Raw genomic sequence first — 27,201 nt, forward strand, 5'->3', positions numbered from 1 at the left:
GGGTGTCCCCCTGATTGGAAGCACAAGAGTTCACCTCCTTAATGCTGATAGTGTTTCATTTGCTGCAAAAGAAATGGGCTTGTTAGCAATAAATTACCAATGCAAATTGCCCAGAGATATAGAAATAACAGGTATTGAGTACAATCTGATGAATGTTAAACTTACAGTAGCTGCCCCAGGTCTGTCTGTGAGACTTTCTGACAACATGCCAGTTTTCTGTCTTCATTCTTGAACAACACTGAAACAACGCTGCATCTTTTCAGCCTCAGGCACTGCGCAGTTGCTCAGTTTGTATGTTTCTGGGGCCACTAGGAGACCATTTTGAATACTGTTTCTCTAATTCTTATACCCTGCTGCTATCTGAGTGAGATTTTTGTGGTCCTTTCTTCTTTAAGCATCAATTGGTTATTTCATCTTTTTCAAACAAACTTTATCAAGGATATTTTGTTAAAGATAAAAAATAGCACAATCACTATCATGTTTTGTATTGTGTTGCAGGGTGATCGTGGGTATGACGGACCAAAGGGACCTCGTGGAGCTCCAGGCGTTGGTGCTAAGGGTGATAAGGTAAGGCTTGGCTAGGTCAGATTTATAATGCAACACTATTTGCGATGGCAGCAATTGATGCAGTGAACTAACGCAAAGTTTTAAGAACAAAAAAGGCGAGTTATGGCTGGTTAGTCTTTGTAGTGTTTGTTTTTGAGTTGAGATGGTGGAAGCTGATGTTTATGAAATTATTTTCTGCAAGGCATGGAATCTTCATACTTTGTTTTAATTTTTCCTAAAAAAAAGTGAAACGACTTGTCCAACACCAGGATACTCAATTAAATAGTACATACTTCAGGAGCAATGGCTTCCACTGGTGCAGTGAGAGTCTGCAATCACTAAATGGCTATCACCATTTCTGAAATGGATCCTGAGGTAAAATACTGCAGGTGGAATTGTTCCAGCAAGGACTAGGCCCCCTGACAGGGCCAGGATTGGGAGGTGTTTCCCGTTATGGAGGCCAGCAAGAAACCACACCACATCTTCCAGCCCTGACCTCATTAATTATACATCTGGGAGTTTAGCACCATATTCAATGGTGGGACAGGTTTGACCGCATGTATCTCACTGTCATATCTGGATGCCATATTGAAAAGGTACCCAACATCACTGACCCACCACTGAAGAAAGAAAATGGATTTCTAGGATCACATTGAGGCTGGAAGATGAACCTCCTCAATGACATGGAAGCTGGAAGGTCCACCTGATCAGTGTACACTCTGCCCACTGCTGTGATTTTCCGAGGTTCAGGATGGCTGGCGCCCTCCATCCTGAACTCCAGAGGCAGCTCCAGTATTCTTCAGTAAGTCCTGACTTCTGCATACCACATTGTTCCAGACAGGTTCTGGACCAACATGTCACGATGAGCAAACAGAAGGAAAGGCTGTCAGGACCCCCTGGTTAGAAGGGTGTCCCGTTTCCAGTCGGGCCTTCATCTGCATCCCTTTAGTTGGATGCAAATCAGTTTCATGCTGGCAACCAGTGGGATTCCTGTTCTGCCTCGGTTGGCACCAGAGGAAAATCCCGTGAGAAATTCACGCCGATGTAGGACTGATTTTTGGATTTCCCACTGAATTTTCTCCTTGCACCCGCCGCTGAATCCACTGGCGAGGGCATGGGAGAGTCCTGCCCTACGTTATAAGTAAACTTGGCTATGGTTGAAGGAACCTTACCAATTGTCCAAGGGACCCAGGAACGCTAAGAACATTGAAGCTGAACACAGGAACATTTTTGCTTTTTTTCTCTTTGGATCCCCCATACCATTGGCAATGTAGTAGTGATGAGATCCAGCATCCAGCCATCATGTCTGCTCTGATTCCCTGGATCAAGATTGTTTATGTATTTAAGGTAGGTGCAGCATCATTTAGGGTGCTGCTAATATGCTCATCCCAGGTGCTTAAAAGAGAAACTGTTTCAGTGTTGCTGACATGGCCAGCTGAAGAGAAACTATTTTGAATTTGAAAGAGTAAAATTGCCCACTTTTATTCTCATTCAATTGTCTTAGTCTAAAAGGCTATGCAAGAATACAGAGATCTGTCTTTGTCTTCTGATTTTATGTCAGGGTTATTTCTCTGCGGGGGACACATCCATGCTAAGCTGATGGTCTGAATCTAGAATACACACAGGTTCAGAATCATTCACATGGAAGTAAACAGAATACTGAGATGAAAGTTTTGCCCTTTTGTCAAAATTCAACAATGCAGAGCACAGATACTATCTCAATGCAAACACAACAACTAACTTGGCTCAGTTCAGCAAAAACTTGTTTAGTTGTCAAGTAGAGCTTAATTTTAATGTTAATATAGAAAGAGACCCATAAGCCATTAAGGGACTCTTATAGGCAGAAGTTCTGTTGGGAGAAATGTGGGAAATAAACAGTAGTTTTGAGGTATGAACGCCTCATCTTACAAATTGTAATGACTGTTAACATCCCAGATTCTCCCTTTATTTCAAAGACATATACAAGAACTCCTAGCACAGTAGTCAGAGCTGTGAGGGTTTTGATCCAGTAAAGTAACCTAACATTTGTGTACAATAAGACAAGGCCACCAACGCCTCTACTTTTTCAGAAGACTAAGGAAACTTGGCATGTCCACATGACTCTCACTTTTACAGATGGACCATAGAAAGCATTATTTCTTATATGAAAGTTTGGTATGGCTCCTGTCCTGTCCAAGACCCAAGAAACTACAAAGGGTAGTGAACAAAGCCCAGTCCATCACTCAAATCAGCCTCTCACCCATTGACACTGTTGACACTGGCCGCTGCCTTAGAAAAGCAACCAGCATAATTAAGGACCCCATGCACCTTGAACATAGTCACTTCCACCTTCTTCCATAGGGAAAAAGATACAACAGTCTGAGGAAACACACCAACTGACTCAAAAACAGATTCTTCCTTGCTGCTATCAGACTTTTGAATAGACCCACCTTGCATTAAGTTGATCTTTCTCTACACCCTAGCTATGACTGTAACGCTTCATTCTGTACCCTCTGCTTTCCTCCTCAATGAAAGGCATGCTTTGTCTGTATAGCACAGAAGAATCATGCTTGGCATGCCTTTCATTATATACTAATACATGAGACAATAATAAATCAAATCAAGTCTTCTTGAAGATCAGGCAAGATGCAAACATTCTGCATTTAACAGACTCTATAGCAAACACCATTCTTAAAAGTTTAATTAATCCTCTGTGGATTGATTTTAGCCCATTGTTTCTAAGCATTGTACCATTGGGTTTAGGTTGGGATTTTTCAGCCCCACTGTGGCAGGGCCCACTGTGGGAATGCAACAGGCCAGCCAAAAGTCCATTAACTTCTGGCTGGACTGGGCAAACCTGGTGGCAGGCAGGGCCCTAATATCCCACCCTTTGACTTCTGTATGTTCTTTAACCTGTGAATAAATCCAATAGTTTTAACACTTATACATTTATCGGTAAATTTCCCACTTTTCAGAAGTTAGTAGCTAGTCTATATAGAATAAGCTCAAACTTCAACAACTTCAATAACGTTAATAGATCTGGCTGTTCACATATCTTGAATGGTCTGAGGGTGAGCTCTATTTTAATGAATAGCTAATTAAGTATTGCCATTGATGACAAACATGATGTGAAGAACATTACCTATTTTTCCATATAAATCTGAGAAAATGGCTGCTGGATGCAAAAATGATCAAATAATTCTGTTCAAAGCCATCAAAGTAAAGCAACAGCAAATGCATTATATTTCTGGCTGCAGAATGGGGCAATAAGGCTTTAGGAAAATTTGTTATTCAAGAATAAATATGAACAGAAGACATGTGAAATCTGTGTGGCATAGAGATAATTTCAACAGTTTAAAACTATTTTTATTGTATTGTGTTAAAGTGCTTTCTCAGTTTTATTGTCTTTGGTACTACATTAGGGTGAAGTTGGTTTTCCTGGATTACCTGGCCCTATTGGTCCATCCGGTATTGGATTCCAAGGTGAAAAGGTGAACATTTGATTTACATTTTTAATAGAACCAGGAATTCCCCACACTGTATCCATGACATCCAACTCAAGCACTAATTTTGTGTAAATATTTTAGTTATGTGTTCACACCAGACCATTTAGACAGCTGCTGGGACACAGAAAGCTGTGACATTGGACAGCGACATAGGAAGGCCCTTCCTGAGTGGGGGATAAAACTTTCAGCAGCAGATTCGAACCTGGTAACTTCCTGCTGTGCTTAAATTCAAGTTAAAATAACCGCCTTGAAATTCCAACATCCTGCACAATTTTCCTCCACCAAGCAATCTGCTTGTAACAACTTATCCCCTCCCTTCACTCTGTCCCAACCCTGAGGATATTCTGGATGGATTTTTGTTTCAAAGTTGTTCCAGTTCTTATCATGACTGAACTATGTTACTATTTCAGAGACACAGGAACAAGAATAGGCCTTTCAGTTGAATCATGGCTGATCTGTACTTGAACTCTATCTCCAAGCCTTATCTCCTAACTAATAAGAATATGCCCATTAGACGTAGAAGAAAAAGTAGGCCATTCAGCCCATTGAATCTGCACTGCCATTTAACGAGATCACAACTGATCTAATATAATCCTCAACTCCACTTTCCTGCCTTATCTCCATAATCTGTGATTCTTATACTGGAAATCTGTCTACCTCAGCCATGAACATACTTAACAACCCAACCTTTACTGCTGTCTGTGGTAAAGAATTCCATAGATTCACTACTTCTTGAGAGAAGAAATTTCTCCTCATATTTGTCTTAAATGGGTGATCCTTTATTCTGCAATTATGCCCTCTGGTCCTTGATTCTGCCACAAGGGGATACAATCTCTCTGCAACCACATTGTCAAGTCTCCAGAGAATCCTAAGATCATTTCTCATTCTTCTAAACTCCAGTGAGTACAAGCCCAAACTACTAAACCTCTCCTCATAAGAAAATCCCACAATACCTGGGATCAGTCTATTGAACCTTCTCTGGGCTGCTTCCAATGTCAATATATCTTCCTTTAGATGTGGACCAAAACTGTTCACAATGTTCCAAGTCTGGTCTAACTAGAGCCTTGTATAGTTTTAGCAAGACTGCCCTACTTTAACATCAATTCCCTTTGAAATAAAGGCCAACATACAATTTGCCTTCCAATTACCTGCTGAACTTGCGTGCTAGCTCTTTGTGGTTTATGCACGAGGTCTCCCAAGTCCCTCTGTGCTGTAGTTTTCTGCAGTCTTTCCCCATTTAAATAATATTCAGCTCTGTTATTCTTCCTATCAAAGTACATAACTTCACATTGTCCTACATTGTATTCCATCTGCCAAGGTTTTGCCCACTCATCTATGTCTATATCCCTCTGTAGATTCTTTGTGTTATCCTCACCACTTGCTTTCCCATCTATTTTTGTGTCATCTGCAAACTTGGCAATAGTACATAATTCCCACATTATTTAATATATTTGTAAATAATTGTGGCCCCAGCACTGATCTCTGTGACACTTCACTATTTCACAGGTTGCCATTCTGAAAATGCTCCTCATATCCCAACTCTCTGTCTTCTATCAGTTAGCCAATCCTCTCTCCATGCTTACCCTCATAATTTAACCCTCTGGCATCATCCAGGTGAATATCTGCAGTTACCTTTCTATGTTTCCTGATGTTCACTGCCGAAGACATAATGCAGTACCCAAATTAATTTGATTGCAATAAAAATCATAAACATCAAGAGAGGTAAAATGGATGACTGATTCATTATCATGTTTTACGCAATCATACGAGGTCAAAATTACTCATAAGTATATTTTAAAACTTTTACTCAGCTTTGATTTCCCTTGCAGGTTTTATTCACATTCCTTTTGCACTTTTTATTACATCTTTTGCGTTCCTTTGCTGTTTTTGTAGGTCTCCCAGTCTTCTGCACTTCCACTCTTCTTTCCATTTGTGTAAGCCTTTTCTTTAAACTTGATATGTCTCTTACTTTTTTCATTAACAATGGGTTTTAAACTGCACAAGGAGAGTTTTCATATCTTGTGGGTATCTGCTGCTTGTCTGCTGTACTGAAAGCTGTTTGAATATTTCCAACTATTTCTTAGTAGGTTTGATTACCCATTAACAGCTCAACTCAACTGAAATGACAAATCTAATTCCCATCTACTCCAAATTTAAAATCTTGCTTTGTGACTCTCACTTCTCCCTCTCAAACCTCTAACCTATATTAATCTTTCATAGAATTACACTAATCGAATTGCAGTAAATTAATTATGCATTATGAATTATGCATCTTATTTGCATAAATTAACAGGGAGTACAGGGTCCACAAGGTCCACCCGGCCCAAAAGGACCTCCAGGTGAAGGGCTACCCGGATTGAAGGTAAGAAAATCCTAAAAATAGTAAAGAAATGCATAATTTTTACAGACTTAAATACAAGCTTCCAATTCAACCACCACTGCTCATTCCTAGACAGCATTTGGGAGATCAATTAAGCACATCTTCAATATATTTGATTTTGCAAAATCCATTGAGGCCCAAGAAAACAGTTTAAAAAGTGCAGAAAATCTACCAAAATCAGCAGCCAAGCAAATTCATTAATCCCGTATAAGGGGCTGTGTTACAAATGAATTAAAGTCGAATCCATGGAAGCTACCCAAATTTGTTTCATATCCTGAGTAAGGATTCTGCTCAGTTTCTCACTGCTGCAGTAATGCTGAAACGAATGCCCAGAAATTTCACTTTGTTGGACCTCTGCATAATATTTATTCTTGGGGGGCTGTCTTCCTTGCCTGACTTTGCCATCCCAAAACCTCAATTACCTCGGTAATGGTGAACAGTAACTCTGTTTCTGTCTGCACAGATGTTTCCAGACCCTTCACCTTAAACGTGCACATTATTTTGCAATGAATCAATCTTCTTTCTAACTAGATAATTAATTTTAAAGATACAAGTAATTCTTTTGCAATCGCTAGATGTTAATATTTAATGTCAGCAATTATGAATGCATCTAAATCCATTTAAGCACTCTTTCTCTGACATTCTTAAGAGAGCAGAAAATCCAATTCCTCCCTGGGAGATCCAGGTATATGAGGCAGAACCTTGTTCCACCTGGTATTCTGACCCATTGAAACTGACTCTTTGAAGTATAATGGGTGGATCTCTTACCAACAACTCCTAATCAAGACACTTATTTGCTGGAGGCTCTAAGCTTCCCTGAAAAATCCAGTTTGTCATCTCCAAAGGCCTCAGTGGAACCCATGACAGAAGGCATGAATATCGCCGAGACAACATGGGCTCCACAGCTGCCAAGAGAATGGAAATCAATTGCAAAAGTATCTGTTATTTTTTGAATAGCACTTAGCTGTGTTAGGAACTGAAGACATTCTTATCATTTTTCGCCTTTGACCCCAGAATTGACCTCTGGTTTGTCCCTCTGTAAAATGGCTGTAGGCCACTCCACCTACTGTCAAGCACACTCTGGAGGAGGTCATTGCTGAAGTGCCTTGCAGACACAATGTGCCACTCTAGTCATCTATATGACCCCATCCCAGGGATTGAAGACTGTCTCTTTGCTCAGGGCTAAGTTGGCGTTTCAGTCCCTTGGATTTATAATAGTAGGCCAGGCCCCCAAGAATTTTGGAGTTTTGATACAATTCTGCCAGTGAGATTTTACTGCTCCTGATTAATATGAAATGTACAATTTGCTGTGATGTATGCTTCAGCTAAAAATATTTTCAACGCACAGGATTCTCTGAAAGCACATATGCACTGTCCCTTAGTGCTTATTCCTATTGATTAATGTTATAATAGAAAGGTAGATCACTGTTAGCTGAATTTATGTACAATGTAGATATATTGACTTCTGAGTAATGTCAAAGTTTGTTGAGCTTGCCAAGTTTCTCGTTAATTTTAGCCTGGAGCCTGTTAGCCTAACTGACAGTGCAATTATTCCACATGATGTAAGTTTCTACCGTAAGTGTGCTGTGTCTGCTCTGATTTTAGGTAAAGATCAGTTCATGTGATTGTGATGCAGAGGAGCTCTAATTGACACCGGAACCCAGATACCCCAGGTTTCTGCCTCATTGGTAAAGAAATGACATTCCAAGAGGATATGTGCTTCTTCCCCCTTGCCCTCAATAGTTCACACCTGTAGATTTGGGAATTTCCAGTGGTATTCCTAGGCTTCATCACAAACTCACCCAAAGTGACCCAGTAGGTTGGGTGGCACTTTTGGCTGCTGCAAGTGGCTGTAGGTCTCATTGCGGACCTAAGGTGGGCCAGAAACTGGAAAGGCAGTCGATGCCAGAAAGATTAATTGCTGCTGTTTTAGCACTGTTAATGGGTCCAGTAGGAAATACCAAAACTTTTTAGAGATTTGTCTTCAGCCTGATCTAAGCCACAGGCTTCCTTTTGAACTGATGTAGTGGTGCTGTGAGGTACACTGTTTCCAAGGGGTTGGCACCTCAGTTGATCATAAAGTAGAATCATAGAACCTCTACAGTACAGAAGAGGCCATATGGCCCATTGAGTCTGTACCGACTATAATCCCCTATCCCCATAGCCCCACATATTTATCCTGCTAATCCCGCTGATACTAAGGGGCAATTTACCATGGTCAATCAACCTAACCTGCACATCTTTGAACTGCGGGTGGAAACCACACAGACATGGGGAGAACATACAAATGCCACACAGAAGTGACCCTAGGCTGGAATTGAACCCAGGTTCCTGACACTGTGAGGCAGCAGTGCTAATCACTGTGCCACCTTGCCACCACTACTGACAAGAGTACCCACCTTGATTATTAAGCGATCCTATCTCCTGGATTGGGGATAGAGTCACAAGCGTGCAGAAGTATCAGACAGATGTCTGGTGCCTCAATATTCCTGCAGCTCCTCTGATGTATTGATTACCTGGCCCTGATGTTGATGACACTTCCCCTTTCAGCCTCTGTAGGTGTTTAAACCTTTGGCAGCTTCACTCTTTCCAAGCCTGCTCCTTCCCCCAGCTACAAGCCCAATCACAAGTGGATTGAGACCACTGCAAAAGCACCTCAGGAAATCTGGCCCCCTGTTTCAGGAAGTCAGGTTAATTCAATTTGGAATTGAGTTTTATTTATAAATGTGTAGCATTATTTTGTGCTGGGTTTATTTGAATGAAGCATGTACTTTCCTTAGATTTGAACATAATTTTAAAATCTGATTTATATAGGGTGATCAAGGCTTGCCTGGAGAAGTTGGAGCTCCAGGAGAAAGAGGACTTGGAGAACCAGGACCAAAGGTATGTGGTTGAAAATGCAATTGTAATAATGAATGCAGGCATCAATAAGTATCGGAAGTTTTATTAATGGAAAATATATAACACCTGTAAGAAATATGGCTGGAGTAACTTGACCATTAACTCTCTCATTCAATTGTGCAATGCATTACAACACAGAACTATTAACAGGTATGTACTCAAAAGAGCTAAAATATCTGTCTTTGTTAATTTTAGCAAAAACAGAGATGTGATTGTTTTTTTTCCTAATCATTAACATGATGGATTTCAGCCAGTTAGGTTCTTGTGTCCTTTGACAGTGCACTGTTAGGGCTGGATTTCAGAGGGCACCTGGATCCTGGTTTTAAAAGTTGAGAGAAGGAGCCTGCTCACAATCCTGATGTCTGCCCTGTAGCAATTTATCAATGGGCACAGTATTAATTAATTTAAGGCAAGACTCTTGCACCTATCTTGGGGGAAAGTCCCACTTTAGAGAGTTGCTGGCCAGATCGGCAGCTCTGTACTCCCAGTAGGGGCAGTTGGGAATAATGGCAACTTATAGGATTACAGTCAGCCTCACCACCCCAAGAAACCCAGGTTAGTCAAGGATCATGGGGAGGAGGATGGGGGGAACTGAGTTCAAGAGGCCAGTGGGGAGGATTAAATGCAGGGTGAGGGATAAAGCAATGGACTTTGTTGAGGTGCCTCTAGTTGGTACAGCAGGCTCACAATAGAGATCTTTCTTGTCCTTGCTCGGCCCTAACTCATGCAACTAATGCTGCTGGGGTGTCCACATGGCAATGGCCTCTGTCTCCACAGGGGGAAGGATAAGGCCCTAAGTAGCCATCAATAGGCCACATAAGGACCTCAATATGGCCAAGGTAAGTAAGGCCATGCAATGCCTACCCACTGCCCCATAACATTCAGATAGGCTGCATGTAGCCAGATAGGCTGTGGGAAGGTCACCTATTGGATTTTACACATGATGTGGAGATGCCGGCGCTGGACTGGGGTAAACACAGTAAGAAGTCTCACAACACCAGGTTAAAGTCCAACAGGTTTATTTGGTAGCAAAAATCACTAGCTTTTGGAGCACTGTTCCTTCACCAGGTAAGTAGGAGTTCTGTTCACAAACAGGGCATATAAAAACACAAACTCAATTTACAAAATAATGGTTGGAATGTGAGCCTTTACAGGTAATTTTATACACACAGCCTTTAAACCAGCCAGCGAGCAACCTTAAAATCCAGCCCTTAAACTCTGCAATAGCTTTTGCTTTTACACATTTTTAAAATCTAATTCAATCAAATCAAGTCCAATTCAGAGTCTCAACAAGTGAGACATTCCCAATCCAAGCTGACAAGACAGTGCTCTCACTGCCTGTCTTGGCTTCATCTACATGATCACATTGTTCCATCTACTGGCCATTTATAGGGAGTGCGCTTGTGGATCCTAATTGAGGGGGACATATATTTCTGCAGCATGCTTTCACATTTAACACGTTTTAGCTCCACCTTAAATTGTTCTGAAATTAATACAAAAGATACTTTTTGATTGTACATTTACAAGGACAGCATTAATCATTGGCCTTTGGCTATTTCAACAAGTACATATTTTCATTACTATATGAAAATAAATGACCACCTGTAAATTTCTTTAAGGTTAACTATATAATGTGCATGATAAATCACTATCTGAAATTTTCACTCCTATTATTTATTTTATAGCCCCAATCACAGAAAAGAAATATTACTAAACTTTTGAGTTTACACTTTACCCCACATAGGACAGAATGTATTTGAGCCCAGCAGAGTGAGCATAATGATAGGGTGCTGGGGGGGTGCAGGTCAGAGAATTCGGCAAAATAGATTCCTGGCAAGAGGAAAACTGACCCCAATTAAGTTGGACAGTGGTTGGGGGAGGGGGTTGTTGGCAAGGGAACAATGCAGGATCATTAAATCCCACCCATGGTTTTATTCATTTGCTTTTTCATTCCTTTTTTCATTCATTTTACAAGTTTTCTTTAATCGACCAATATCACTTCATTAGTTTTAATAAGTGGGTACTGCATTGAATCTATCAGACGTCAATGACTGCAGACTCAAATTTACGCTCTTGCTATAAGTCGAAGCAATATTTGGACATTCTCATCTGTTGTCCTTCTTCCCCAATCCCCGATACCATGACTCACTGTCATCAATGTTTCTTTGCCCAGTGGTCTCCCCCATCTTCTCATTGTATCATGTGACAACTGGAATAATAGAAGGTGAGCTAGAAAGACCTTGGTCTGCTTTAGCAGTTCCTATATTTCATATTCTTATTTTCACTTGAACCCAGAACACAAACAACAGTAAAAACTGGGATATGAGAATACTGGCTTGAACAGGTCTCGTATACTTTAAAATGGAACACCAGTAAAAACCAAGCAATAGGAATACTGGTCCAAACTGTTACCTCACTCCCTATTGAGAAAGCAGCAAGTCCACAACACATAACTGGAGGGCCTTCAGTGGCCTCTGCTGCCCAGATGTGTGGTGATGGTTTATTAATGCTTCATAAGAGACGTACCCAGAGCTACAGTAAGTTATGACAATTGGCTGACCTCACTTTATCCACCAAAGGTGGACCAGTTTGCGTTGAAGCATGTAGCACCTGCATGGTGCTGGTGCCGTACACACTAAATGACAAAACTATGGGCCCAATATGTTGTTATTTTCTCCACGGGGGTGTTGATTTTGTCTTTATCAGGGTGAACCGGGCTCCTCAGGATTGGCAGGTCTCCCCGGTCTTCCAGGAGAAGATGGTGCTCCAGGACAAAAGGTAATTCTAAATCCACATTACTGTTGCTTAAAAATGGTTTCTATTCTCCTTAGGATGGTAATCAGACCTATTTTCTGAGAGCTTTGACAAAGCGTTGCCTGGACTCGAAATGTCAGCTCTTTTCCCTCCTTACAGATGCTGCCAGACCTGCTGAGATTTTTCAGTATTTTCTCTTTTGGTAGTCAGACCCATGCCTGCTTAAAAACTAAATATAATGATGGAATGTAGAAGTGTAAAAGAAGCTTGAGATTGTGAAATCTGATACAGGTGCGAATCAGTATGAACTAAAATTTCCATTCTTTCCCTAACTTGCACAAATTCTGGTCACAGAAAGAGTATAATTATTGTGGGAGCAATTAAAAGTTAAAAAAGTTTATTTATTAGTGTCACAAGTAGGCTTACATTAATACTGCAATGAAGTTACTGTGAAAATCCCCTAGTCCTACACTCTAGTGCCTCTCAGGTACATTCAAGGAGAACTTAGCGTGATCAATGCACTTAACCAGTGCATTTTTCAGACTGTGGGAGTAAATCGAGCATCTGGAGGAAAAGAGGAGGACGTACAAGCTCCACACAGACAGTGACCCAAGCCGGGAATCGAACCCTGGCACTGTGAAGCAGCAGTGCTAACCACAGTGCCACCATGCCACTCCCATATTATAGGATCACCCCATAATTTCATCTATTGTTTTCCTTCCCGGGCTCACTGGGATACCATTTACCTTGAACTTCTCAAGCAATGATTGGGAAAATGACAGGGGTGGGGTTCCGTTGTTAGAAACTGAAGCACTCCAATCATCGTTCCTCAGTTGTCTGGTGAATTAATGACTCTTTCAGTGGTGGGAAGGGGTAGAGATTGATTAGGAGAATGGCAAGTGAGCTTTCTGTCAGATTGGGGTGGCTTCACAATGATATATTTAGACAGATGTCTGTGACTGAGTTAACAATTTGACATCTGATCAGGTAGAACAACATTATTTGAAGGTGGTGATAATGATTGACCAGCCAGCCTGGCTCATTACTGAAAGCTGGTGAGGGAGACTTGTCTCTGTAGGTGGGGTGAGATTTAATTTGCTTGCCTCCAAATAATCTTGTAAACCCAATACCGAAACCAGTAAGGTGATCTTAGCTGGTCAGTATCGTAAATTGCAGTGTATAAGTCAACTGTATTAAACAATCCCGCTTCTCAGGCCTCAAAAATTATGTCTTTGCAAACACTCAGCATAAAAGTCAGCCCTCCCTTTTCAGCCACGATGTGCAGTACTCGTATTAGAAGTCAGCCTCAATTTTTCATCACACACAAACAAAAATTCTACCTTCTAACCAGATGCAAGGGATCAAGCCGATGATATGGGCTGTTGTTGTGAGGATGTGTGAGAGTTTAACACATGCCCACTCTTTGCACTGAATGCTGATGAAATTTTAAAATGGCGCCACTCACCCCCAAGCCAGCAGTTCACTTTTATACTTAGCGTAGCACCCATGTTTGAAAGAATTAGTTGAAGCTTCAATAGTTGACTTAAACACAGGCACCTACGATGAGTTTATCAGCGCCCCATTGTAACACATGACCTGGTTTTGACTCATTGAATTCCAGCACCATTTGTACTTATGTTTTTTGGGTAGGTGGGTGGGCACCAATCACTGACTCATTTTGCCAAGGTAAATGAGATGTTATGCCCGTATACTGACAGAATGTGCACTCTATTGGATTAATAATATTCTATCTGTGTGTGTTTTTCAGTCACCTTTAAATACAATGAGGTCTTTTGCATGTGACAGACACGTGGCTGAGAAATTGTATGTAGAATTGAAGAGATCAAGAATGACTTGCAAATCTGGTGCAGAGTGTGCAACAACACTGCAGTCAGCTGCAAACTGAACATCATATATATCTATGTATCTATGTTGGCACTGAAGTGACAGAGATTAAAGAGTGTTCTATCGTGGCAGTATTTAATACACCAAAGTGGCAGTTGATCTTTGATAAGCTGTATAGCCACTGCCAGGTAGATTGTAAATAGCATGAGCCTGTCACACAGCCATGCTTGACACTGGTCTGGATTTTGAAGGTGCCTATTTCAGACTTCCTATTCAGAGGAGACATGCAGCTTTTCCATCTCCCCCTCAGCCAGATCCTTCCCCCCATTGCAGTGCCAGATTTGGTAGCACGTAGTTCCCTATGAGGCTGCTTGACACCTTCGGGGGACTATACTGCGGTGCTCCACTGGAGCTGCCGAAAGCTCATTTTCAAAATGCAACTGTGTGCTTCAGCAAAGTCTGGGTTGCAGCATGGGGCTCACTATACCATCTCGCCTGCCATTGGCCATATCCTCAGCCCTTGTCCCTGAGGAGCCAATCCTGCAACCTCTATGGACCCTGGAAGATGTCAGGGATGTTGAGGATGTAGGAATTGTAGATGCTTCTGGGGTATGTGTGCAGACCTGCATGATGCATTTACTTATGTCGTGGAGCAGCTGAAAATTGAGCAAGTGGGAACTATTACGATTCACATACTGGACTGCTTGTTGCTATAGAAATCTAAGTGCCATGTGAGTGCAGTCACTCTGCACCTGAGGGATCTCCATAAATTCCAGGAAGCTCTTCCTGGCTTTCCTCATCCAGTTGAAATGCACAATGTTCTGTGCCTTCACAAAGAAATTTAGGGAAGCGCTTCAATTGTTTGGCACTCATGCAGCTAAAAGCACGGCCACCAACGTTGGAGCAATTTTAAAGTCAATAATGCTTGAGAAAGCAGAATTGGAGGAGTGCAAATATCTCAGAGGTAGAAGAGGAGGAAGGCAGAGTTGTAGGACTGGAGGAAGTTTACAGAGATGGGGAAAAACATGGCCATGAAGTGATTTGAAAACTAGAATGAGAATTTTCAAAGTCTAGAGATTGCTTAACTGCAAGCCAGTGTTGAACAACTGGCACCGGAGTGATGGGTGAATGGAACATTGTGCACATTAGGAGATGGGTAGCAAAGGTTTAGGTAACAGAGAATACCCAGTCGCTACATAGACAGTGATGATAGACACAGATTGCAGCCTCTGAAGGGATAGGGGTGAGAGATGGGCAGATCTCCCTATACAAAATGCATAGCTAAACAAGTTCAAGAGAGGCCAAAAGGTAACAGAAACATATGACATATTTTGTCAAATAGACAGCTGTACATTCCTAACCCACTCAGTCCAGATCGATTGCTGTGAGAGATATTACAGAAAATCTATTCGTACCTGAGACACACCTGGAGATCTGGGAGTGGATATAAACTACAGCAACTGTCTATGCAGCTGCCCATGTTGTAAATTATGGTGTTGACAAGGATAGAAAGCACTACAGTGCTTTGAATTGATCTTTATCATTGTGTAGTGTGTGCTTGGTTCACCACTATATTATAGCCAAAAAACATAAAACACTTACAAAATGAATTTTAAACATTGTCACTCAACTTCCAAATGGGAAAAGTAAAGTGGGTCTCATCTGAATCACCTTGCATTATTATGCAAAATAATATTAATTGGACCAGATTCAAGTGAGAGTTGGGGCTGTTTCTGGTTGTGGGAGAGGTCATCTTGTACACAAAGTCAGTAGAGTATAAGCATTATCTGGGCCAAAGTGATTCCTGACTTGCTCGGATCACATGGGGCAGGGATGGGGGTGGACGGAGAGGAATTTCCCAGATCCTCTTCCTTTATGATCATGGCTGATCATCCAACTCAGTAACCACTTTCCCCCGATATCCTTTGAACTCTGGAGCCCCAAGAACTATATCTAACTCCTTGAAAATGTACTGGGTGGAATTTTCTCAAAAAAATTCTAAGTGTCAAACTGGCAAGAAAATGGTGAGTCTTCTCGTTGGATTTTTCAGCAAGGTAAGTAACGCAAATTTACGGCACCTTGGGCAAAATAGAAGCCATCGTGCGATTCGCGCCAGTAGGAGGTTATGGAGTCTCAGTTTGCTGTGAAGTCGGCTGCTGAACTCTACCATTGCGTGGTGCCCTGATCTCCCAGTATACTGTGTAAATCTCGCATCACACACCCCCCCCACCCAATTGCTGCTCCGGACATCGCAACCCTGCCCTTTGCCCCTCCCCCAATCACCATCCCAGTCATCACCCCCCTGCCCCCCAGCCCCAGAACACTGCCAAGCTATGTCCCTACCCCCGGGGGCTCTGCACACTTTTATGTCCCCGGGGGATCCCACGATGTTCACATTTGGGTGAACCTATTGTAAGCTGTTTGAATATATGCCTGGGGATCAATATCTGACTGAGGGGAGAGGAGGGGGGTTGTGTTAATCACACATTAAAATATATGTTAATCAGGATCACAGCCATTGTGGGCACAAACCTAATGTATGTCACTGCTAAGGGCAGTGAAAATCAGAAGTCGTAATCTCACTGGTGAGATCTGCAACTTCCATGTTTCGCCACATCTTGAATCCACGCTGGTAATCTTGCGGATAGTGAGAGTGGGCTCAAGGTATGCCTCTAGTCTCAGAATCAACTACATGTCTCTCCATCTTGATGAAGAATTCGATCATATTATGGTCGCTCATCCCCGAGGAGCCCCACATAACTAGATTGCCAATTATTCCTTTCTCTTTTCACAATACTCAGATGGCTTGTCTCTAATTGGTTCCTCATGTATTGCTCCAGAAAACCATCCCATATACATTCCAGGAATTCCTCCTCTACAGTATTGTTACTAATTTGATTTGCCCAATCCATATGCAGATTAAAATCACCCATTATTACAGATGTTCCTTTATCACTCGCATCTCTAATTTCCTGTTTAATGCCATCCCCACTACAGTTTGGGAAATTATATACAACTCTCACTGCTGGTTTTTGCCCCTTAGTGTTTTTCAGCTCTACCTATGTAGATTCCACATCGTCAGAGTTAATCATGCTGATCTTTGATCAGTAATGCAACCCCACTTTTGTTTTTTGTCTGTTCTTCCTAAACACTGAATATCACCAGATGTTCAGTTCTCATTCCTGGTCACCCTGCAGTCATGTCTCTGCAATCCTGACTATGTCATACCCGTTTAAATCTATTTGCGCAATTAATTCATCCACTTTATTATGAATGCTCTACACATTAAGGCACAAAGCTTTAAGGCTTGTCTCTTTAACACTCCTTATCCCATTCTCATTAATTTTCACTGTGGCCCAGATTCATCTGGCCGTTGATTTCTCTGCTTACCACTTTTCTGATTCCCCTTTCTATCTTTTGTTCTTATCCTTGTTTCCCCCTCCTTTGACTCATTGCTTAGGTTACCATCCCCCAGCCATTTTAATTTAAACTCTCCCAACTACTCTAGCAAATATTCCCCCAGAACATCAGTCCCGGTCCTGTCCAGCTTGTACAGATCCCACCTCCACCAGAACCGGTCTCAATGCCCCAGGAATCTCAAACCCTCCCCCGCATACCATCTCTTCAGCTGAATACTCATCCAATATATCCTGCTATTTTTGCTCTGACTAGCACATGGCACTGGTAGTAATCTGGAGATCATGACCTTTGAGGTCCTACTTTTCAACTGATTTCCTCATTCCCTGTATTCTGCTTTAAGGACCTCATCCATTTTTTACCAATCTTGCTTGTAAAAATTTGTATCAGTGCTTCTGGCTATTCACCCTCCCCCTTCAGAATGTCCTGTAGTCATTCTGAGACATCCTTGACCCTAGCACTAGGGAGGCAACATACTATCCTGGAGTCTAGTTTGCAGCCCCAGAAATGCCTATCTATTCCCCTTACAATTCAATCCCTGATAATTGTTGCATTCCCATACTTGTTACTCCTGCAACAGAGCCAACCGTGGTACAGCCAATTTGCCTGTTACTGCTTTCACCTGAGAGGCCATTCTCCCCAACAGTATCCAAAGCAGTATATCCGTTTTGCAGAGGAATGGTCACAGGAGGTTCCTGCACCACTTGCCTAGTCTTCTCGCTCGATCTGGTGATTACGCAAACCCTTCCGCCTTTTCGAGTCCTAGCCTGTGGTGTGGCCAGCTCTCTATCTGTGCTATCCACAATACTCTCTGCCTTACTGATGCTGCAGAGTGTCCCCAGCCATCTCTCTAGCTTTGAAACCCAGGCTTCCAGGAGCTGCAGCTGGAGACATGTCCTGCACACATGCTGTCCCAGACACTGGAAAGGTTCCCAGAGCAGGAGGAGCACACCACAGCTTTGAGCTCTCCTGCCACAACTTACCCTTTTGGAAGATGTCTAAAATCAAAAAATATCAATTAGTCTTCAGTCCTTCTTCCCAGGCTGTTGTTACTATAGACTATAGCCCTTACAAACACAAAATAAAGACCTTACAAACAAAAAGCAATAAAAGTGGTGAATACTTACTCCACCGTATTCACCCAAGCAGCTGTTTCCACTTGCCCCACATCACTTTTGAATGATGCTGAGTCCTCAGGAGTTGCAAACTTTTAGCTAAACTTCGATTTCTCACTGCACTATTGCGCTGTTTTCAGTCTCCCAACAATCAGCTCTCTCTCTCTCTCGCTCTCTTGTAGCCTCTACTCCAGCTCCCACCATTCAGCATATTTTCTATGCTAAGTGCAGATGACGCTACTGCCACTGAGTCTCTGTGTTACAATTCGTCCTTCCTGACTCTTCCAGAAGTTCCTCCAGGGAGCCATACCAGAAGCAGCCCTCTGTCTCTTTACCACCAAGATGATTGCCTCCATGCTGTTTAAATGAAGTGTAAAAGCAGACGATTCCTTTAAAGGGTTTTGGCTGCTTTCTGTTGAAAGCCTGCATCCAGCACCCCCAAACTGGCCAGCCCCATTGCAGAGTTTTTGTGTTACTATCGCAGTTTATTAACATTGCACTGTTGGGCTCCTGGCTGCTGCTGCCGCTGAGACTACAGAACAGCTGGCCAAATGGATGGCTCCCAGCAATAAACGCTGTGGGACACCCATCAGGATCATGGGCATATGGGTGGGTTTTGCCACTCGCCCCTCATGTTTTAGAAGAGGAGCTAAGACTACAGGGCCTCATAAAATGCAGTTCAATGCGCCTGAGAGACAAACAGATAAAAAGAGTAATTTGATTCTCTGTACTAACATTCATACACTCAAGTATCTCAAGTTTACACATGCGTAGGGGTGTTTTAGGTTTGATAATATGGCCAGGTAATCCCAATTATTCATTGCATCTTTGAGAGCAGACAACTGATATCCAAATAGTATTGGAACTATTATTTGACTTGATTTATTATCATCACAGGTATTGGTATACAGTGAAAAGTATTGTTTATTGTGCGCTAGCCAGACAAAACATATCGTTCATAAAGTACGTGAGGCGAAGGAAAGGAGAGGATGCAGTGCCCTCTCAGAAATAAGTGATCTTGAGAACATGTTCATCATTCAGGCATTTCTTTTATTACCATAGGGTGAATCAGGATTGTCAGGTCCTCGAGGGGCTGAAGGTGCCCCTGGCATTGGAATTCAAGGAGAGAAGGTAAAAACCTTTTCATTTGAAGCGTACACGACATGAACTTTGAACTGAGATATGGGGATAGTCTTTACCACTTAGACGGTAACCTAGCAGAGTGATATGCCCGCCCACCTCTTATAGAACACACAGAATTTACATTTATGTCATCTCTAATAAAGCAGAAGGTCGGGTCGGCTAGGTGACCACCAATGTGGCGAAGGTTCATGGCTCAGTAATACAAAATGGAAAATGCTGTGGCTCTTTCTTAATTTTTTTTGTTTCCTGTAGGGTGATATAGGTCAGAGAGGACTCCGAGGTTTGGTTGGCCCACCTGGAATAACAGGACCAATGGGACCAAAGGCAAGTTCACTTCGGTGCTGATTGTAGTACACATCAGCATTTTGGAATTTCATCGAGTTTTGCTGTCTAGTAGCTTTTGACATTTTTGTGTGCACGCTTCAAATGCAGAAATGTTCATGCTGGGATAAATCTACAATGTTACATTCCATTGAAACAATGGCTTTTAGCATAACAGGGGAGGTGATGGCCAAGTGGTATTATAGTGAGACTATTAATGCAGAAACTCAGCTAATGTTCTGGGGACCCAGGTTTGAATCCCACCAAGGCAGATGGTGGAATTTGAATTCAATAAAAAAAATCTGGAATTAAGAATCTACTGATGACCATAAAACCATTGTCGATTGTTGGAAAAACGCATCTGGTTCATTAATAACGTTTAGGGAAGGAAATCTGCCATCCTTACCTGATCTGGCTGACATGGGAGTCCAGAGCCACAGCAATGTGGCTGATTCTCACTTGCCCTCTGAAATAGTCTAGCAAGCCACTCAGTTCAAGGACAACTAGGCATGGGCAGAAATACTGGCCAGCCAACAACGCCCATATCCCATGAATGAACAAAAAAGAAAGTCCCCACTTCCTTAACAATCTGGAAATAAATGTGAAATCAAACACTGACTCAGTAAAGAAAGGAGATCTTAGAGTAGGTAGCTGACAGCTTGACTGAAAATGCAATTTGAGAAAGAAGTGGAAGAGTTGAAGAAGAAAATTCCAGAAAGTAGAAATCATTGCCATTGACAGGGGCATAAAGTTGAGTGAGGCACAGAAATTCTTCGTCAGAGAAATTAAGAGTATGCATTAGGGAGCAGACAGCAGGAGAACATTATGGAGTTAGTTAGGCAACAACATCAAGAGGCTCAAAGGCAAAGGCAAGGATTTTGGATTGAATGAGTTTGGGGATAGCAGCCATTATCTGTCAGAGGGGCCAGCATACTGGATACAGTCTAACAACATGCAAGTGATTTGTGAGGCAAAGGTAGTGAGGAAGGGGGAGAGGTGTCACCATCCAATACAGGATTATGTGAAAAGATTAGCATGTTACAATGCTGTGAGCATACTATTTAATCCAAACTAAAATATTAAAGATCAGCAAAAGCAAACTCACATCAGCAATTTGACATTGACACTGAAATGTGGACAAATGACCAGATCTACTGTTTCTACCATCTGTAGGACAGAAGTGAACATAATCACCCATTAGCAATTTCATTCCTTTGGTGGAGAATGGCTGCACATATTCCTGCAGCTAACAACAACACTCTACAACTGTCTCCATGCTGAACCATATTTGAACCTAAAGTTCTTTCATCAAGGAAGTGAAACACAATTTAAAAGGATTATGTGTTAAGGTTGAAGCAATCCATATCCAAATGCAGCATGACCTGGACAATATCCAGGCTTGGGCTGATTAGTGGCTAGTAACAATCGTGCCACAAAAGTGCCAGACAATGACCATCTACAAGAAAAGAAAATATAACGCTCTCCCCTTGACATTCAATGGCATTACCATTGCTAAATTCCCCCACCATCAACATCCTGGGGACTACCAGAAACTAAGTTGGACCAGCCATCTAAATACTGGGATTACGAGAACAGGTCAGGAGCTGGGAATTCTCTGGCAAGAATCTCACCAACTGACTCTCCAAACCTGTCCACCAGCCACAAATTAGGATTGTGATAGAATATGCTCCACTTGCCTGGATGAATGCAGCTCCAACAATACTTGAAAAGCTTGACACCAACCAGGACAAAGCACCCTACTTGATTGGCACCCCATCCACCATCTTAATCATTCACTCCCTCGATTATGGGTGCACAATGGCAGCAGTGTGCATCAGCTGAAGGTGCACTACAGCAACTCACAAAGGTTCCTTCAACATCACCTTCCATACCCACAAACTGTGCCACCTAGAAAGCTAAGGGCTGCAGACACACGGGAACACCACTATCTGCAAGTTACCCTCCAGGTCACATATCATCCTGATTTGGAAATATATTACTGCTCCTTTACTGTCGTTGGGTCAAAATCCTGGAACTCTCTCTCTAATGACACTTTGTGTGTTTCTGCAGCATATGGACTGTAGCAGTTCAAGAAGGCGGCTCATCACCACCTTCTCAAGGTCAATAGGAATGGGGATTATACGCTGGTCTACCCAGCAATGCTGGATCGCATGAACAATTTAAAAAAAAGATAATTTGCTCATTTTATCTTTCATCGGATTTCTGATATGTTTTGTTTTGATTCACATTGCAGGGTGAGCCTGGTGCAGTGGGCCGACTCGGAATGCCAGGTCTTCCAGGACGTGGCATTATGGGCCTTAAGGTATTCACAAACATTTAACATTATTTTAGTAGCCTATTAAAATTCCTTTTTGTGAAGCAAGTTGGTGAATAATTCAAAGAACAGCTGTTTTCCAACAGTCTGTGTAAGTCAGCTTTTCAAGTATTTTGTTTTGCATGCGGTATGTGATAAAATACTATACATCTACCATATAACTAACCACAGTTCCAGACTATAACATCTATGTGTTACAATCCCAGTTGATGGACAAGTGCCCTGAGTGAAAACTGCTTGATAGATCCTAACATTTTTAAGAAACTGTGGAGGAAATCTCTGAACAAATTCACAGGTGTCTACTGATGAACACAACACAAAGAATAAAATATTTATTAAAACAAGGAAAGTAACTATATATGCAGACAAAAGTGTTGTAAAGATTTCAATACAACCACAAGAAGATTCAATTTCCCAATATTCCTTTACCCAGCAACATCTTTCCAGACACACAAACCAGTAAAGAACCTAGCTTGACATATAAATGCCTTGCTTGGGACTGGCACATATGCAAACAGTTTTCTTCCAGTGAATTATTGAGCAGTCACTTGATGCTTCTCACCCAACTTGTATCTCTTCCTGAAACAACCAAAAATCACTGCATGTGAAACTCACTGTTTCAGTAGCAACACTACTAAACTGACCATGTTACTGAGTCCTATAACTGATTATTCAGTTCACTACTGTCCCACTGGCCTCAGATTTTTCAGCTCTTTGAGAAAAGTATATGTCTTCGCTCTGACATACCCTGAGCTCTCCCCCGTTTTTCTCTGTCACTGTGTCACTTGATCTCTGTCATGAAGCTACTTTCTGCTTTTTTTTCCGAAGTCACTAAAATCCTAACTTCATCTAAACCCATTTAACTTTAGGGGTTGTAAAACCTCACTCTGAGGTCACATACCAACTGACTCAAGAACAGCTTCTTCCCTGCTGCCATTCAAAAGTAAGACTTTTGAATGGGTCCACCTCACATTAAGTTGATCTTTCTCTACACTCTAGCTATGACTGTAACATCACATTCTACACCCTTTTGCTTCATCTCTCTGAATGGCATGCTTTGTCTGTATAGCGTGCAAGAAACAATACTTTTCACTGTATGCTAATACGTGTGACAATAATAAATCAAATCAAATATTCATAAACAAATCCAAAACACTTATCTTTCAGTGATAGGTCCACTCAGACTTCTAGACACAAAGGCTCATGCCAAACCTACAAGAACCGATACCCTTTTTACCTTAACAGACAAATATATATATGTCTTCAACTTAGAAATTATACATTGTTCCTAACATAGGTAGAATTGCTTGTTACCACAGTATTCAGACTTCCTGAGTGATCTATAACCCACTACCATTAAATGGTAAAATGCTGGACTAAATTTCATGACAGCAACAGATAAAATAGTTTTAACATTACTTAGTTTAATTTCTGATACCAGCAAAATTGATCAAAATGACTGATCATTCAGCAAGTTAATTACTATAACAGTTTAAAACTGACATTTAAATAATTATATGGTTCTGTCCATTCAGCATTATTTGGAGTTACAGAGGTCTACAGCACAGAAAAGGCCCTTTGGCCTAATGCATCTGTGCCAGTCAAAAACAAGCACCTAACTATTGTAATCCCATTTCCCAGCACTTGGTCCATAGCCTTGTATCCCTTAACAACACAAAGTGCACATCCAAAAACCTCTTAAATGTTTCTTGCGCACTATACAGACAAAGCATACCATTTAGAGAGAGGAGGCAAGAGAATGCAGAATGTAGTGTTACAGTCATAACTAGGGTGTAGAGCAAGATCAACTTATTGCAAGGTAGATCCATTCAAAAGTCCTGCTTTTGAATGGCAGCAGGGAAGAAGCTCTATCACCCTTTCAGGCAGTGAACTCCAGACTCCCACCACTCTCTGGGTGAAAAAGTTTTTCCTCACACCCCCCTCTAAATCTCCTGCCCCTTACCTTAAGTCTATGCTCCCCATTATTGATCCCTCCACCAAGGGGAAAGGTTTTTTTCCTGTCTATCTATGCCCGTCATAACTTTATATGTCTCAACCATGACTGCTTCAGTCTCCTCTGCTTCAAGGAAAGCAGCTCCATTTCATCCAATCTCTCTTCATAACTAAAACTCTCAGGCCAGGCAACACCCTGGTAAATCTCCTCTGCACCCTTTCCAAAGCTATCACATCCTTCCAGAACTGTACACAACAGTCTAGCTGTGGCCTAACCAACATAACCTCCCTGCTCTTAAATTTTATGCTTCGGCTAATGAAGGAAAGTATATCGTATGCCTTCTTAACCACTTTATCCATCTGTCCTATTACCTTCAGGGACCAGTGTACATGTACATCAAGGTCCATTGATTCTTGGTGATTCTCAGGGTCCTGCCGTTCATCATGTATTCACTTGACTTGTTTATGTTGCCCCTTGCCCGAGGTGTGGTTTTCCTCAGGTTAGATCACTACCTGTCAGTTCTCCTCAAAGGGGAGAGCAGCCTATGATCACCTGGAACTATGCTGATATTTTTTACTTTTTATTATTTACATTTATTGAAAACAGAAATCACACATTAAGCTGATCTTTCTCTTCACCCTATCAGTGACTGCAACACTATATTATGCACTCTATCCTTTCCTTCTCCCCTATGTACTCTATGAATGATATGTTTTATCAGTATAGCTGGCAAGAAACAATACTTTTCACTGTACCCCAATACATGTGATAATAGTAATTCAATTCAAGTTGTTTTTTAGTTAACTTTCTAAATTGAGTTCCAAACAACAAACCAGAATATTTGAAAACTATTGTAAACAAAATATCACTCAGCATAAAACAAAAATGATTATTTTTCATCATCAATGGATCGGATTTGGTGTTCACTACAACATACTAAGTCCAAAAACTGAAATCGGGCATGTCAGCATTTTTGCAACATAAAATGTGAAAGTCAGCTCCTTCAGTGTAAAACACACATTAAAGGCAGTGACTAACACTCAGAGAAAATTAAGGGACATCTTGGTAAGGGGTCCCTTAGAACAAGGAGGGGATATGGGGGTTGCTGTCTGAACTGCGGGAGTGGGGGTTGGGGGGATGTGGTACTGCCAGAAATGTGAGAGCAGTACCTGAGCTGTCAAAACACACAGTTAAAACACGCAGAGTAGGTACTGTGCATACAGATGGTTAAAATACATCCAAGCAAGGAGACAGGTCAGTGGGCTGAATTATGGAACAGTTTCGTAAAGTAAGGGACATTGGTCATTTGGATACTTTTTTATTCAAATGCATTTATTAGCCTTACAAGAAATGCCCAGGAACCCTTTTCTCTACCTTGACACCAGGGAACAAAGCTTAAACCTTTTCTATTTGATCAATAAATATTATTAAATATATGTTTGTTATAGGGTGATCCAGGGCCCCCTGGTCCCATTGGCCCTGTAGGTGAAACTGGAATTGGAATTCCTGGTCCCAAGGTAAGAGTTACTTAACATTTTTTTTAGAATAAAATATATCATGGATTTCTGGTTCCGGTGAACTATCAAAATGCTTCTGTTTACCACTAGGGCTGTAAATTTTACCTGTTCACATATTTTAATTTCCATTGGAATTAGGAACCAACGGATCACTGAATAACACTATATACCTTTAATTATGATGTGGATGTGCCGGCGTTGGACTGGGGTAAACACAGTAAAAAGTCTGACAACACCAGGTTTAAGTCCAACCGATTTATTTGATAGTACACTCACTAGCTTTCAGGTTAGTCCCTTCACCTGACAAAGGGACTAACCCGAAAGCTAGTGAGTGTACTATCAAATAAATTGGTTGGACTTAAACCTGTTGTTGTCAGACTTTTTACTGTGTTTACCTTTAATTATCCACTTAGAATTATTGATGCGAAATTTTAAAATAGTAGCGATAGATTTTTGTTAATCAAACATATGAAAGTGAATACATGGTATTAGGTCACAGATCTGCCACAATTTCATTAATTGGGAGAACAGGCTAGAAGGACAAAAAGGCCTATTCCAATTCCTAAGGTACTCCATTGGATAAATGTAGGTTCTGAAAAGCCACAGAGCTATTTATACCGTTTAGTGTTGCACACCAGCGGTAGTGCTTCCAACCAACTATTCTCTCCAGTGCAAATCCAATGATCAAAGGTACAGCTCATAAATATCTATAAGCATTCCACTGAGGAATGGAAATTGCCAGTGGAGGCATTTATAAAAAGAGTGTCTGAGGATTTGTATAGTAGGCTAAAAAGTAGCAGGTAAGTAAGAAAGCCCACACTCTGTGACTTCAGTTGTCAAGGCAGCCTTGTGCAGCAGCACACAACCATAAACTTTTGTACTCTTAGTTATCTTCTGAATCCGAAGAGGATAATTCTCCTAATTGAATCACAAGGAGGAACAACTTGAGATATTTGTACTTCACTAAGGATGTCCTCACTGGAATCTGTTACCTGCTGCAGCCACACCAGTGGCTGTGATGGTGATCATGACAATGAATTTTTATGTATCTAGCCCCTTCCAGGCTGAACATACAGATATTGAATAAAGCCATTTAAATACAATGGACACAAGGGCAGGTCAGAGGCTGGAAATTCCAAGGCAAGTAACTCATCTCCTAATTCTCCAAAACCTGTCCACTATCTGCTAGGCACAATTATTGCAATACTGTCTCCACTTGGCTACTTGTGTGCAGCTCCATCAACACTCACCAAGCAGGACAAAGCAAACTGTTGTTTAGCACCCTATCCACTACCTTCGATATCCACTCCCTCCACCACTGACAGTTGCAGCGGCGTGAACCATCCACAAGATGCACTACAGCAACTCACCACTGCTCCTTCAACTGTCCCTTTCAGCCTGTGATCTGTGCCATCTGGAAGGACAAGGGCAGCAGATGCATAGGAACACCACCTGCAAATTCCCCTCCAAGCCCCACCCCATCCAGAT

The 27,201-nt window shown here is 41.6% G+C and overlaps 1 protein-coding gene across 1 annotated transcript in view; it reads left to right on the forward strand.

Moving 5' to 3' along the window:
• col28a2a (collagen, type XXVIII, alpha 2a) overlaps nt 1-27,201 on the forward strand; it is a 91,479-nt gene that overhangs the window by 45,646 nt on the left and 18,632 nt on the right. Inside the window, exons 14-22 of the mRNA XM_080199265.1 lie at nt 499-567; nt 3,948-4,016; nt 6,325-6,393; nt 9,226-9,294; nt 12,019-12,090; nt 19,506-19,574; nt 19,839-19,910; nt 22,162-22,230; nt 25,645-25,713. Of these exons, the coding sequence (XP_080055391.1) occupies nt 499-567; nt 3,948-4,016; nt 6,325-6,393; nt 9,226-9,294; nt 12,019-12,090; nt 19,506-19,574; nt 19,839-19,910; nt 22,162-22,230; nt 25,645-25,713 (627 nt within the window). The remainder of the gene's footprint in view (nt 1-498; nt 568-3,947; nt 4,017-6,324; nt 6,394-9,225; nt 9,295-12,018; nt 12,091-19,505; nt 19,575-19,838; nt 19,911-22,161; nt 22,231-25,644; nt 25,714-27,201) is intronic.

This window comes from Carcharhinus amblyrhynchos, chromosome 11 (genome assembly GCF_965287045.1).
Source record: "Carcharhinus amblyrhynchos chromosome 11, sCarAmb.v2.hapA, whole genome shotgun sequence".
NCBI lineage: Eukaryota > Metazoa > Chordata > Chondrichthyes > Carcharhiniformes > Carcharhinidae > Carcharhinus > Carcharhinus amblyrhynchos.